This window comes from Tursiops truncatus, chromosome 10 (assembly GCF_011762595.2).
Source record: "Tursiops truncatus isolate mTurTru1 chromosome 10, mTurTru1.mat.Y, whole genome shotgun sequence".
NCBI lineage: Eukaryota > Metazoa > Chordata > Mammalia > Artiodactyla > Delphinidae > Tursiops > Tursiops truncatus.
The window spans coordinates 55,775,974-55,791,536 of record NC_047043.1 but is presented as its reverse complement, the minus strand read 5'-3'; the positions used below and the strand labels follow the sequence as shown (position 1 = coordinate 55,791,536).

Genomic DNA, 15,563 nt, shown 5'->3' with positions numbered 1-15,563 from the left:
TCTTTTATCACACTCTGTTTCAGCCTTTGTTTCTCTTTAGGTTGAAATTGAGATCGTTCTAATCTTTTTATACTGCAATGATAAAGGAAAAAAATACTTTTTAAATTTCCTTTTCCAAGCCTTCTTCCATTCTGTTATGAATTAACAAAAGAATAAAATTCACAGAATATGGGTTGTAGAGAGACCACAATTTTAGATGCAAAGTTAAAATCAGGTTTTCTATATTAACTATTTTTTCCTACAATGCTCTGTATTTTGTTGGCCATTTTGCCCTCAGTAGTACCTTAACTTACTATCTTTGAAAGATACTAATGGTAATTTCTGGACCTCACCATCTTCTAAACATACATCATTCTCTAAACAATTTCTTTTTTAATAAGCAGTTTGGGTATTTACTTCAATCTTTCTTTTTTTTTTTAAACATTTATTTTATTAATTTATTTTCCTTATTTTTTTTTGGCTGCGTCGGGTCTTACTTGCGGCACATGGGTTCTTTGTTGAGGCATCTCTGTTGAAGCATGCAGAATCTTTTCATTACAGTGTGCAGTCTGCTCGGGTTTCTGTCTAGCTGTGGCACATGGTCTTCTCTCTAGTTGTGGCATGCAGGTTTTCTCTCTCTAGTTGTGGTGCACAGACTCCAGGGCTCATGGGTCCTGTAGTTGTGGCACGTGGGCTCCAGAGCACGTGGGCTTCTCTGTAGTTTGCGGCAGGCGGGCTCTCATTGAGGTGCACGAGCTCAATAGTTGTGGTGCATGGGCTTAGTTGCTCCACGGCATGTGAGATCTTAGTTGCCTGGACAGGGATCGAGCCCACGTCCCCTGCATTGGAAAGCTGATTCTTTACCACTGGACCACCAGGGAAGTCCCTCTCTAAACATTTTTACATGTTATTTCCCATACTGAGACTCAGTGGCACTCTTTTCAACAAAATCAGCCTTTTAAGCAATCCCTGAAAATTAATATATTCTACCTGGTAGATGATACCAAGTTCTTTCAGTTGGCTGCCATTGCTATTTGTTTCTTTTGCTAAAAATTCATTGACCGTTGGCACTAATTCCTGCAAGATTCAATTGGTGATGTTTCTCTGTCCAGCAGTGTGGGTGTTATACTTCAGTCATTGTTTGCTCTTTTCACTTAATGGAAAGGGTGTTGGCTTAAATATGCCCCATCATCCTGTGGCTTCACAGCTTCTCAGAAACAACTTCTGATACTCTTTGATGCACTGGGTTGTGTCTTACGTCTCCTCTTGAGTTACAGGCTCTTGTATTTTAGGGTCCACTTTCCAGTGATTTCTCTTTTTTCCTCCTTGTGCTTCAAAATTGATACCTGGCAAAGAACTTAGAATATGTATTCTGTTATTTTTCTCTTTCAAAGACCAGGTTGTTTCCTTATTATCAGGTCAGCAAAGATTCTCTCCTAAAGCTCCGAAAGAGCCATGTTCGTTAGCAAACACTGAGAAGTTAAAAGCACAACTCCTGCAAGTTCAGACAGAGCTGAATAATTCAAAGCAAGAATATGAAGAATTCAAAGAACTAACTAGGTAAAGTATAAATACACATTCATGCTTACTATTTCTGATCTTTTAGTGTTGGTTTGTTTTGGTGTTTAGCATTGATGATTTAATTGAGCATTTACCTTAAATATTCTAATATAGCAGCTAACTTGTTTTGACATGAAGGAAAAGGGCTTGCATCTAGCTCTTTTTCTTTACTCATTTTTTAAAATTGAGGTACAGTTGACATAAACTTCTAGTCTTTAATAATATATTCAATGAACTAGATGATACAGATGTTTTAAGGGATATACCTATTGAGATGAGTATCTGTTAAAGTTACTTGTAAATTCTTTATCTGGCCAGCAAATTTAAATCACCACTGTTATGAATTAGATCAGGATTTTTAGAAATTACAGGTTTGTTAATATTCTTTTTTTTTGACATTCAAGTTCTATGCAGTTATTTATTTTTTATTAAATTTTTCCTGTTAATATTCTCACTTGATATTCTTTGTAAAAGAAAACAAAGATAAACCACATTCATATTATAACTAAGATTAATCCTATTCTAAAATATATAGAAATGTTTGTTTTAAAAATAACATATTACATATGGATCACTGTGGATTGTTTGGGCTTTTGAATTGGAGTGCTACCATTTGCTAGTTGAATACCTTAAACAGTCATCAATCTCTGAGCTGTATTTTACCCAATTGGAAAATCCCAGTAATAATCTGAAAATATCTCTGATTTAAAGAGATAACTATAAAGTTTTGTGAGAATATAAACTGTAAAGTACTCTACAAATGTATGACATTACTTATTACCTGAAACACTCAATATTATAATATGTATTAGGAAAAGGCAGCTGGAATTAGAATCAGAGCTTCAGTCTTTGCAAAAAGCGAACCTTAATCTTGAAAACCTTTTGGAAGCAACAAAAGCCTGCAAGCGGCAAGAAGTTTCTCAGCTGAATAAAATTCATGCTGAAACACTTAAGGTAGGTAATCTGAAGCAATACTTCAACCTTAAGTCAGTGGTGTCTCATTTTGTTAATAATGGAGAGTCTGCACAGATTATCTCCAGGTACAGATAGAATCCCTTGCCAACAGTTAACCCCAGGGTAATACTAGTCCTAGGGTTCTGATGTATACCCCCAGTGGCAGGGTCGTGTAGGGAAGATTACAGCATTTGGAATCAGACCTGGGTTCAAATTCTAATCTGTCAGTAACCTTAGGCAGGGTTTCCTAACTTCTGAGCCTCATTTATTGCCTCTGAATTGGAGACGAGGCCAACTTAATAACAAGGTTTTTCGAGCATTAAATGAGATAATAAAGTTCCTGGCACCTGATGGCTCTCAGTATATGGCAATTGTTGCTATAATGTGTTGTGTGCTCAAAGCTTGCAGTGGAAGAATAGAAATCCTAAAGATAAAGACCACTAAAGGATCAAGGGTAACATGGGGGATAATAGAAGGGATGGTTCCCCTAAATAACCATAGCCCTCATGAAAGAAGAAAACTGTGAACATCTGAGAATGAGGAGAGGGAAGGGGAATACATAAGGAAGGCAAAGGTTAAGAAGCTGATGCTGCTCATCCTGGTTATTTTAACTTTTGGACCAAATTCTCTGAAGGCTTAAAAAACCCCTTTCCTTATACATCTTAAAAATAATAGGTGTTTATCTCTAATGGTTATCTTTATCAGTGATGCTTTTTGTATCACTTAACAGGATACTGCTTTTCAAAGTAATTTTATTTGTTTGAATAGGTAATCACATGACTGGAATTTTTTTTTTTTTTTTCTTTGCGGTACGCGGGCCTCTCACTATTGTGGCCTCTCCCGTTGCGGAGCACAGGCTCTGGACGCACAGGCTCAGAAGCCATGGCTCACGGGCCTAGCTGTTCCATGGCATGTGGGATCTTCCCGGACCGGAGCATGAACCCGTGTCCCCTGCATCGGCAGGCAGACTCTCAACCACTGTGCCACCAGGGAAGCCCGGAATTTTTTTCTTTTATATTATTTATTTGGTTGCACTGGGTCTTAGTTGCAGCAGGCAAGCTCCTTAGTTGCGGCTTGCCGGCTCCTTAGATGCAGTACCTGGGCTCCTTAATTGTGGCATGCAAAGTTTTAGTTGCGTCATGGATGTGGGATCTAATTCCCTGGCCAGGGATCGAACCCAGGCCCCCTGCATTGGGAGCGTAGAGTCTTAACCGCTGCACCACCAGGGAAGTCCCATGACTGGAATTTTTAAAGGTACAAAGTGACAAGTCTCATTCTGTCTGCTGTCCTTTCAGCCAACCAAGACCCTCCTTGGAGGCAGACAATGTCACGAAGTTTTTTTGTTTTTTCTTTCTTTTTCATATATTTTTTTTATTTTTCACAAACAGTAGCATACACATACACATCATTCTACACCTCAATTTTTTGTTTAAACATAATGATATTTTAGAGTTTGTCCCATGTCTAAAGGGAGAAAAACAAACTTTATTCTCATTTATTTATTTTTTGGCTGCGTTGGGTCTTTGTTGCTGCGCACAGGCTTTCTCTAGTTGCGGTGAGCGGGGGCTACTCTTCGTTGCAGTGCGCGGGCTTCTCATTGTGGTGGCTTCTCTTGTTGTGGAGCATGGGCTCTAGGTGCGTGGGCTTCAGTAGTTGCAGCACGCAGGCTCAATAGTTCTGACACACAGACTTAGTTGCTCCACGGCATGTGGAATCTTCCCGGACCAGGGCTTGAACCCGTGTCCCCTGCATTGGCAGCCAGATTCTTAACCACTGCGCCACCAGGGAAGTCCCTCTCTCCTTTTTGTTTTGTTTGTTTTGGCAGCTGCACAAGAATATACTGTATGGATATATCATGATTTAACTTGATATATATCAAGTTAAATACTATTATTTAACTTGAAAATACTATTTTCAGGTAAATACAAGAAAAATACTATTTTTTCTTATAAAGGTAGAATTTTTAAGGTTGCTCTTTTAAAAAGGCAGCCTTTAAAATCTGTGCAGGAAATTATTTTAAAATACTTGCAGAATATCACCAAATGTTTCATAATTTGAGTTTGTAGCCCCTTAGCAATAGAATTATAGAGCTTGAAGCACTGTGGCATTCTAGTCTACTTTTTATAGCTGAGCAAACAGGATGAAGGGGATTAAAAGGTTTGCCAAGAGTAGCATAGCAATTCAGGTCTTGTTGTTGTTGTTCATTTTTAATTATGTGAGAACTTTATGGATACATTATCCATGTTTAAAGGACGTATACATATGTATACAAGTTTTGGTTAAAGTTCCTTTTGAGTACCACTGCCAATCTGGGTCTAATCTGGTCCTTCATCCCCCATCCCCATCCCCAGGGGTAATTTATCATCAATTTGGGAATCCTTTTTCTTAGCAATTTTGTACAGTAAATATACATAGTCTGAGAACATATGTGGAGTTATTTCATAGAGTTTTTTTTTTCTTTTGTCATACTTTGTTTTTAAAAATAAATGGAATCATCCTACATATGTTATTCTGCAATGCGCGTTTGTTAACTCAGGAATATGCCTTGGGTCTTTCCACATGAACTAGTACTTAGAACTCTACCTCATTTTAAACCCAGGCTTCTGTGCTTTGGAATAATTCCGTGGCTTATTTAGGTGGTTTCCAGTGCAAGCATTCTCCGGGGCGGGTTTTATGAAGGAGAAGTGGTAGTTTTAGGACGTTTCAGCATCCTGCTGAAGTGCCCTCCAAGTGGCTGCACCACATTCCTTCCCAGGAAGCCTGGGAGCACTCCTTCCACAGCACTGGCCCCAGAACTGGCATTGTTCGACAGTCTGATGGGTGAAAATGGTTTTAATTCCACTTTCCCTCATTTCTAGTGAGGTCAGACCACATCTTTTCCTATGTTCATTGCCATTGGTTGGAACACAGGAAAAGATGTTTGACCTATGAAAAAGTGCCTACTTTCCTCCTAGTTATTTATCTTGTGATTTGTAGGCGTTTTCTGTGTTAATCTTTTGTTTGTTATGTATACTGCCAGTATATTCTGCCATCATGTTCCTTGTCTTTCATCTTTGTATGTGATACTTTTGTTATACAGAAGTTTGAAAATTTTGATATAGCCAGGTTTATTGATCTTTTATCTTTGCGACTTTCTTTTTTTGGCCGTGCCGAGTGGCTTGCTGGATCTTAGTTCCCTGACCAGAGATCGAACCCGGGCCCCAGCAGTGAAAGTGCCAAGTCCTGACCACTGGCCTGCCAGGGAATTCCCCCTTTGTGACTTTTTAAATACGTTTTTAAAGGCCTAGACAATCTCAAGAGCATCAGTATATTCTACTTTCTTTTACTACTTTTATTTTATTTTATCTTATGTTTTTGCTTTAAAATATGCTGTTTATTTTTTTCTCTAATTATAACAATAATACATTATGCAAACAGATAGTTTAGGAAACACAAAAATCCCCCCAGGAAAACGACAACAAAAGCCCCTCCATTCCACCAGCCAGAGATAAGCGCTGCTGGTGTCTGTGACTACGGCACATCTGAGGCCGTGCGCCCAGCCCCAGCCTCTGCAGAACTGAGGTGGGGCTGCAGGCCAGGAACAAACAGCGAGACACATGTAAGACAGCCGAACAGGATAAAACCGGAGTCTTGTCATCCAACATCTAGAAGCTGTTTCTCCCTCCTTGGCACACGGTGAGGGCCAGCGTCCCAGGCCCCGCAGGGACCCCCCCACCCCCACAGCAGCTTCCAGGGGAGCACAGTTTACCCAGATGCTCTGGAATGATTTTAAAATCTGGAGCGGATTCACGGCTACCCCTGTGCTAATCTCACTCATGGCTTCCAGATCTGCTCCCTGGGCCAGAAGCGGGTGGGGAGAGGCCTCAGGCCGGGGTGCCTGAGGGGCCTGGACACGGGCCGTCATGTGCAGAGAAATGCCCGGGAGCCACGCATCTCAGGGGGGACTGGCCTGCCTGGACCTCACTGCATACAGACGATGCCTTTTAAGTCTGGGCAGAAGACAGAAGAACTCACAATAAAAGGAAGGCTGCAGTAAGGCTCCAAAGTTTCTGCACATAGAACGGTGATCATTTTTGATGCCGCAGAGCCCCACCCACCAGGGGACACAGGAAGAGCATGTCCCGGCTCCCTGAGGACAGGGCTGGCCTCTCCTCCTCTCAGCCAGACACCCACGTCCATGGCCACAGGGGATGCCCCAGGGCTTCCCAGGGCACAGCGGGGACCTGCGGGCAAGGACCCTGAGCCTGTGGGTGCGACCGCATGGTCCAGAGCGGGCACCAGGAGACGGGGGAGAGAGCCAGGTGCCGGGGTTGGAGTCCCAGCTCTACCGCCCGCTGCCCTTGGGCCAGGCAGTCTGTTGGGCCTTGGTTTCCTCATCTATAAAATGGGAATAATGCTCACCTCATGGGCTCCTGAAGGGACTAAATAAAACAGGAGAAGCAGGTCACAGCACTGGCACATCTCAAGGGTAAATAAATGTCACAGTACCCATCACTCCTTCCCATTAACCTGCTTCGTGTCAACCCTGTGGCTCTCACTTTCTTTAAAACTGTCCCTCTGGGCGCTGACCAAAGCCTGGGGGGTACAGGGGAGGTTTATCCTATCCAGAGCCAACCCGAATCTAGATCCAGCCAGGCCTGCCAGGTGGCGAGAACCCGTGAGCCAGCGGCCTGGACCCTGGACCAGAGAAGAGCAGCCCCGCGAGGGCTCTGCCAGGGCCACGTTCAGACTACAGAGCAGACAGGGCCCAACAAAGGACGGGCTTGTGTGGAGGGGCCCCGTGGGGGGCACTGAGGCGATGCAGGCAGACCTCAGGGGAAGGCACCGGCCAAGCTGGAACTCTCCCTGCAACACTGAATCCCTCATCATTGTTTTGCCTTTAATCACATTTTTAAACACTTAACATACAAACATCTGTTCCTTGATGTTTTGTCTTTGTTCCTCTGTCATCCTCAAAATGAAAGTCCAGAATTTTCTGCACTAATTTTAAAGTCGGGCTGAACGTTTAGTAATGAACAAGGCTGCTTAAATTTCCCTCTAATTTTGTCTGAGTCTTCGTGAAGTTTATCATAAGTAGGGTCATCATAAGGGAGTTTCTGAATCATTCCAATCAACGATTCTAAGACCTTCATCTTTCTGCTGTCTTTCTCAATGGCGGAACAGTGCAGGAGAGATCTCCAAGCAAAAGCAAAACCTTGGTAGCACCTGATCTCAGATTTGATTTCAGCTCCATGTAACGTGTTATACTGTCTTCCTTCAGTCATACCCAAACTACTTCCTTATTCATAGCCTTCCTGATACCCTTCCCTGTGAAACCTCTCATCCGCCATCACGATGGCATCGAACATGGCCTGACTCCCAGCCATGGCGGCAGCCGCCCCGCCCCTCGGACTCCGCCGCCCCGTTCTGCAGCCACAGACCCGCAGAGCCTCGGGCACGGATGCCTCTTTTACTACTTTTATAATTTTCTTTTTACATTGAGATTTTTAATGTGTCTGCTATTTTATTTTTAAATGGCATGACATACAGGTTTACCTTTTTAAAAAAATAGACCATGTTTTATATATGGAATCTAAAAAAAAAATGGTTCTGAAGAACCTAGGGAGGGGCAGGACAGGAATAAAGACGCGGACATAGAGAATGGACTTGAGGACACGGGGAGGGGGAAGGGTAAGCTGGGACGAAATGAGAGAGTGGCATGTACTTACATATGCTACCAAATGTAAAATAGATAGCTAGTGGGAAGCAGCCGCATAGCACAGGGAGATCAGCTTGGTGCTTTGTGACCACCTAGAGGGGTGGGATAGGGAGGGTGGGAGGGAGGGAGACGCAAGAGGAGGAGATGTGGGGACATATGTATACGTACAGCTGATTCACTTTGTTATAAAGCAGAACCTAACACACCATTGTAAAGCAATTATACTCCAATAAAGATATTTTTAAAAATAATAAAATAAAATAGACCATGTTTTTCTCATTAATTTGAACTTTCCACATATAAATTATTCTAATTCTGGACTTTTTATTTTCTTCCAGTGTTCTGTTTGATTATACATATGCTAATAATGCATTGTTTTAGTGACCATACACTTCCTAATTTGTTGTCTTTTTGTCTCGCACTTTTTTTTTTTGTATACAGTTTAGAGTCGACTTATCAAATTTCATTTTTCAAAATCTTACAGCAATTTTTGCTTGAGACTGCTTTGGACTGATAGGTTTGTTTCCACAAGGGCATTTCTATGCAGCCTCTCAAGGATACATTTTCTTTTCTTTTTTTTCTTAAATATTTGCTTATTTGGCTGCTCCAGGTCTTAGCTGCAGCATGTGGGATCTTTAGTTGCGGCATGTGAACTCTTAGTTGTGGCATGTGGGATCTAGTTCTCTGACCAGGGATTGAACCTGGGCCCCATGCATTGGGAGCATGGAGTCGTAGCCACTGGACCACCAGGGAAGTCCCAAGGATACCTTTTCTTTTCTCTTGATGAACAGAATTTTAATTTTATCCTCTCTGTTCACACAATTATAAATATGCTATTTTCATGTGTGCTAATGTTGTTTTCCTAATAATTTTTTGCTGCAGATCATAACGACACCAACCAAGGCTTATCAACTTTGGTCTCGATCAGTACCAAAATTAAGCCCTGAACTGGAGAGCTTTGGCTCTGCACACACTCAGAATTCTAGCAGATTGGATAAGGATATCTTAAATGAGCCATTGCCACCTGAGATTAGTGAACAAGCTTTTGAAGCCATTTCTGAAGAGCACAGAATGGTGCAGGTACCTGTTTAGTATTAAAATCGTATATTTTTAAGGATGAGTGTGTAAAAATCCCTGTGTTAGAAATCAGCCTGCTCTTGTTCTTTTAATCTGCTTTGCAGTATTTAGCAAGTCAGTTTCCACTTTCCTTGAGCTTTGGTTCTCTCGTGTGTAAAAAGACCAGTTTGCTACTAGCTTCTAGTTCCAGAACTGGTTTACACGGCACAGTGTTGTATCTGCTAAAGAAGATTAAATAGTTGAAAGAATCTTGTGATCAAATTTTAGACAGCTTTTGGTATATTTGAAATAACATGTGAAGTTTGTTTATCTCAGAATTCAGTGATTTATTTTTTCTTTTAAGAAGTTTATCTACTGTCTAGTAAAACTTACAGGGAGCCACGTCACCCCAAATTCCAAAATTCTGCCCTTCCACGGGTATGGAGGCCTTTCTGGTGAAAGTCACTTCATATAGGCCTGAGAAAGTTTCTTAGAAGTCTCAAGATGGCTCTACGATTTAATCTATGATTTTAACTTTTATTACTTCTTTCCTTTGTGTTTGAAATTACCCACTTTGATGGGCCACAAGTATAATTCTGAAACATGAGAAATCATTAGTGTAGTCTTTTGAAGTGGTTTTCTGGCTCCAAACTGGCCTTTGAAACCTTTGTCCATATGAGGTTTTGAGTTTTGTATTTTTAATGCAGAAGAAATTATGGAATGTTTAAGATGTCCATTAAAAGAATTTTTGACCACTGAAGTTCTTGTGTTGCAGGAACAAATGTGTGCCCTTCAAGTCAAGTTGGATGAAGAAGAGCATAAAAACCTAAAGCTTCAGTGGCACATTGACAAACTGGAACATCATTCTACTCAAATGCAGGAGGTGAGACCGTGAGCATTGCCTCAGAAAATACATGAAACAGATCCTCAAAGTAAGAGCATCCCAGGAAGGAAATGACTTTATGAAGCCTTGGTCAAGGTTTATTTGAGTTGTATTCTCTATTTTGTTACTTCACCTACTATAATGAGACACACATCCCTAGTCTGAATTTAAGACTAGATTTTAAAAACAGAAACAAGGTGATGATTTGGAGTGTGTCTTAACATGCTAGTATTTTTTTTCCAGTAAATTTATCTCTTTCCCAAAGCTTTTCTCATCGGAAAGAACTGATTGGACCAAACAGCAGCAAGGGTATCTCTCTCAGTTGAATGTCCTTGAAAAGCAGCTTCAAGACACTCAGACCAAGAATGACTGTGAGTCTGAACACTGGAAGCTTCCTAATCTGAATACTGTAACTCAGTATCTTTTTACTCATATGGATAAAATGTTGTCCCTGTGTTTTTGGTTGGTTGTTTCTGTTTGTTTGTTTTAAATTAGACCAGATGAGTAATAGCAATGTATTATAAAGGGTCATTTTTTCCAGGACTGCTCTCAAACAAATGATACAAATGTTTGCTTAAAGTTTTAATACTGCTTTGAAAACGAAGTGTCTTGAATTCATAAGATGAACGTTTTACTAGTGACAAAAAAGCATAAAATATATTTGTATATATTCATAGATGTGGGAATATCATTTAATTCCCAATTTTTTCAGTTTCTTCTTTCATCAGAGTATTTGCAATAGCTTATGATAAAGCTAAGGCAAAAAAGACAGCCGTTTCCTTTTCTTTGATCTAAAAAGTAACCTAATTTTAATTCCAGTTGGAGTTTCCTTAGAAGACCAGAGTGTTTAACCTATTTTGGAACGTTCTGGTGCATCTCCAAGGGTTTTCAATAAGTAAGATTAGGTCACTTAAAATACGTTAAATCTCTTGTCTTTTTTTCTTATTTGAAGAGTTTTGATGCACATTCTGCAGGAGAAATGTAGAAAAATCAAATGACCTACATGTGAGGGACAGGTGTTAACTTTTTTTTTTTGGTAGAAATATACGAAAAACCATGAGCAAGGGAGAGGAAGAAAATAGAAATCTCAGTGCTCCTAGATACCTCCCATTTAGTTGTTCAAAATTTTTACACTTAAAATGGTCTCTTCAACTTGTTTTTGCTGATTGTGTGAAGGGTACCTATCAAATTTATTTGCCTCCTTTGTAAAACATACATGTAAAGAAAAGTCTGTTAAGAGTTATTATGTGTTTGTTTGTTTGTTTTAGTTTTGAAAAGTGAGGTACATGACCTGCGAGTAGTTCTTCATTCTGCAGACAAGGAGCTGTCTTCGGTGAAACTGGAATATATTTCATTCAGAGAGAGTCAGGAGAAAGAACTCAACAGCCTTTCTGAAAGACACATGCATGTACAGCTTCAACTAGATAATGTCAGGTAGAGTTGTTCTGTTATTGTTTCAAGTTGCCTGATTGGCCTGTAACCCAGGACTACTTGAAGTACAAGTGCTATAAACCCAACTCAAACTAGTTTAAAAAACTAACAGGTAATTTATTGGAAATTCCCTGGCTGTCCAGTGGTTAGGACTCTGTGCTTTCACTGCCGAGGGCCTGGGTTTGATCCCTGGTCAGGGAACTAAAATCCTGCAAGCCGCATTGTGCCCCCATTTAAAAAAAAAAAAAAAAAAAGTAGTTTATTGGCTCACGACATTGGGAAGCCCCAGAGGTGATTTTGGTTTCACGGACAAACTAGATTGAATCTCAAACAATATTGTCAGTGTGCATCCCCATCCCCCCATCCCCCCCAGCTTCTCTCCCTCACTTCCTCTTTGACTCCCTCCCTCCCTTTCTCTCTGCTCTTCTTTCCTCTGTGTATTGCCCTTATTCTCTTCTACTGTTGAGGACCTTGCTCTATGTGATGGGGAACAGATTGCCTCAGACAGCTCCATCTTCTGTCTCCTGGCATAACAATCCCTGTGAAGAAATTCTCTCTCCCCATTGCCGTATATCAATCCCAGAGAAAACTGGTATTGTTCTTGCTTGAGTCATCTGCTTACTTTTGGATCAATCACTTGCCAAGTGTTGGCCCAACAGAGGTGATGTGTCTGTTTCCTCTCCAGCGGGAAAGGTGTGCTCTTACTAGAAGGGACAGTACAAGGTAGACCAAATATGTAGTTGCCACCCTTGTCCACAGTAACTCCAGAGGCTGGCTAGTTAGTCAAGTGCTGGTAATCTTGAAACAAAGTAATCTAAGATGTAAATTGTTTGGTTTTTTCCCTCACTAATTTCAACCTTTTGTAAAACGTAACTTAAAACCATCTTGTGGTTTTGATGCTATTTCCCAAGTCTATGGCAATAATTTAATAATGGACATTTTGATTGTGATACTGTGAGTGTGATATGAGTGTGACTGCTTACTCTAGAAAAGCTGCTAATAGACAACCTTGAATTTAGTTTTTGTAGACATTGCAAAGACTAAAACCTGTAAGCCTTGAGTGTTTTTTGAATATGCAACAAGGAATTAAAAATAGAGGAAGAAAACTTGAGGTCTGCATGTCTCCATAGACATGTTTTTGTTGGGCCTGCCCAGTATGGTTTTTGAAAACAATTTAGCATAAAGTTTTTTAAATTGAGAACTTCCTAATAAAGATCCATATTTCAGCATCCTCTTAAAAATCCGACAAGTTGGTGCCACCAGCACTGGGCCCACATTCTTGTATGGCAGCCATCCTTTAGAGAGGGGCCTGTGCTAAGTCAGCACAGCCTGCACTCCCCGGCACCGTTTCCCCAGCACCAAGACTGCTGGTCAATGGCTATTTGTCATCACAGGTGCACTGTTGTTTTTTCTTACACCTGGTATTAGTTTTTAACATCCGAATCACTAAATCTTATCTTGGCTCTGTCGTAAACTAATTTTGTGTGATTTTTTTTGCACCCAACGTGACGTACATTGAGTATATCACTTACTGGGTTGCTTAAACTGTCATGGCTCTCAAAGGTTAAGGCCTCTAAGTGAAACCACCCAACCGCCGTGTATTTCTTGAATTATTTTACCTGCTTTATATATACGGTTTGTATCGTAAATCATATGTTCTCCCTCCCTACCATGTATTGTCTGTATATCTATCTTTAGCAACTGATTTATCTTACTTCATAATTTGCCATTTCTGCTCTGCATGGGGTTAGTGAAGCCAGATAGATCCAGGTCTCATAGGCCTCTGTGTACAAGCTGGGACATCTGTTTTGGGTGGTCCAGAGGTCATGTTTACTAGTTTTTGGATGAACTCTGTTTGGGCATGTCACAATATGTTGCTAAGTAGAATAAGAGGGTGAAAACCTAAAAAGCAATAAGTAATAATCATGTGACTTTAAAAGATAGTTCTGTCCTAAAGGAGTTTATTCTCTTGCTCAGATCCAAGCCATATTTGCCATCTTGAAAAACCTTCCTAGAGTCGGGAGAATAGGTGTTGAGTCTATAGAGTTCAGCTATCAGCAAAATTAAATCAATGGACAGTCTTTAGTTTACATGAGGGTTAGGTCTGGAACCCCCTAAATGAGTCTCATCACCCAAAATTGCCAATCAATTAAGCATGTCTGGTTTGAAATCATGGGAGAAAGAATGAAGAAGTAAATGGCTGCAGGCTAACATGCCCAACCTGTCTTTTCCATCCCCATCACACTAATATTCGTGCATCACATCATAATGACCATTTCACAGAAGTCTGTGAGGAGCTTTACATCAGTCAAGCCTTCTGTAAGTTGGAAATGGTCTGTAGATGGGATAAAGTGAACTGCAGATAAATCTGACTAGCAGAACTACATTTAATGTCTATATTTACATTTGTAAAAATGTTTTCCTGTTAAAGATTAGAAAATGAAAAGCTTCTTGAGAGCAAAACCTGCCTACAGGATTCCTATGACAACTTACAAGAAGTAATGAAGTTTGAAATTGACCAACTTTCAAAAAACCTCCAAAACTGCAAAAAAGAAAATGAGACTCTGAAATCTGATCTGAATGTAAGTTAAGAAGGATATTGGTTATTGATGAACTTGCTCTGGATGTGTGACTGTTTGACCTCCTCCTAACTTCTGTACTGGCCCATTGTGCCTGCCACGTAGAAGGTACTCCATGTGTTTGTTGACTGCACCTTAAAATCTAATATAACATTGTCTTTTAGAATTTGATGGAGCTTTTTGAGGCAGAGAAAGAACGCAATAACAAATTATTATTACAATTTGAAGAAGATAAAGAAAACAGTTCTAAGTGAGTGCTATTTACCTTTTTCGTAGTTGACTAGAATATCATTTACTACCACATTCTTTATCTTGCGGGTTTTCTTTTTTTTTTAATTGCTAATAGCCTGTTAAGTTTTTTTTTAAAGCATTCCAAAAGGAATATCAGATTTTTTTGTATAAATGGCTATGTAGAGAAACTTAATTTTTCAAAACATTTAATAATTAGCTACAGTACTTTTTAAATGAATAGCAGTTGGTGGTGATCAGAACTCGGGACCTTCTGTAAATAAATCACAGTATTTATTATTGAAAGGTGGGGACTGATTTATTTCTATCTCTACTATTTGATTTCTCTGCTCTTTTTTTCTTCTGGTCCCTTTTATGAACATCATTGTCTTTCTTCCTCTCTCCAAATTCTTTTCCTTGGTGATCTCTCTCAGTCTCTTCGTTCCAGCCAACAGGAGAATTATTACTCTAATAAGAAGAATTTGTATTAGTGTATTCAGCAGATACTTGTAGAGTTCTTACCATGAGACAGATTCTCTTCTAGTCCCTGCTATATACTGGTGACTCCATCTAATTGGCAAAGACAGTTAACATTTAGTCGCTCATTCAAACGCTTAGTGATATCCAGCAAGCCAGGCACTGTTCTGGTAAATGCCAGGACATTTAGAGGTAAGACAGTGAACAAAATAGCCCTGTCCTTTTGAGGTTCACATTGTAGCACAGAGAGATGGGTAATAAGTAAATAGTATATATTATGTTAGAGAGTCCTAAGTACTCTGGAGAAAAATAAACTGTCCTGGCACAAAACTGGGTTTTTGTTAAATAACTGTTGAAGAAACTGGTTCAAATTTCTGATCCTACTGGAATACAATTCCTAACACCAAGTATGTGTCTAATAAAGTTCAGTTGCATTGCATTGAATCTCTTCTGTACGAACGGACTCAGTTCCTGTTTCCATTGAATGAGTCATGAGTAAAAGATAGTTCTTCTTTTCCAGAGAAATCTTAGAAGTTCTTGAAGCTGTACGTCAGGAGAAACAGAAGGAGATGGCCAAGTGTGAGCAGCAGGTAAAAATGTGCTATACTCTCACTGAGGTTTATAACTTTTATTCCTGATGTCCAAAGAGATTTGTTATAAAAACTGTTTCAGCTTTCAGATGTTGAAAATTTATAATAAAAAGATGGAATTTTTGGTT

General features: G+C 40.0%; 1 protein-coding gene and 1 pseudogene across 5 annotated transcripts in view; one reads left to right on the top strand and one right to left on the bottom strand.

Moving 5' to 3' along the window:
- The window catches only part of KIF15 (kinesin family member 15), an 80,548-nt gene that overhangs the window by 42,610 nt on the left and 22,375 nt on the right, over positions 1 to 15,563 (top strand). For all 5 annotated transcript variants that reach the window (XR_012334555.1, XM_073811026.1, XM_033864617.2 and 2 more), the window contains exons 15-23: positions 1,398 to 1,539; positions 2,352 to 2,493; positions 9,074 to 9,271; positions 10,023 to 10,130; positions 10,396 to 10,501; positions 11,399 to 11,564; positions 13,993 to 14,143; positions 14,305 to 14,390; positions 15,366 to 15,435. Coding sequence is in view for 4 of the 5 variants with exons in the window: in XM_073811026.1 (XP_073667127.1) it covers positions 1,398 to 1,539; positions 2,352 to 2,493; positions 9,074 to 9,271; positions 10,023 to 10,130; positions 10,396 to 10,501; positions 11,399 to 11,564; positions 13,993 to 14,143; positions 14,305 to 14,390; positions 15,366 to 15,435 (1,169 nt within the window). In the remaining variant the exon portion in view is untranslated. The remainder of the gene's footprint in view (positions 1 to 1,397; positions 1,540 to 2,351; positions 2,494 to 9,073; positions 9,272 to 10,022; positions 10,131 to 10,395; positions 10,502 to 11,398; positions 11,565 to 13,992; positions 14,144 to 14,304; positions 14,391 to 15,365; positions 15,436 to 15,563) is intronic.
- LOC109552012 (protein LTO1 homolog pseudogene) lies at positions 7,446 to 7,859 on the bottom strand (annotated as a pseudogene).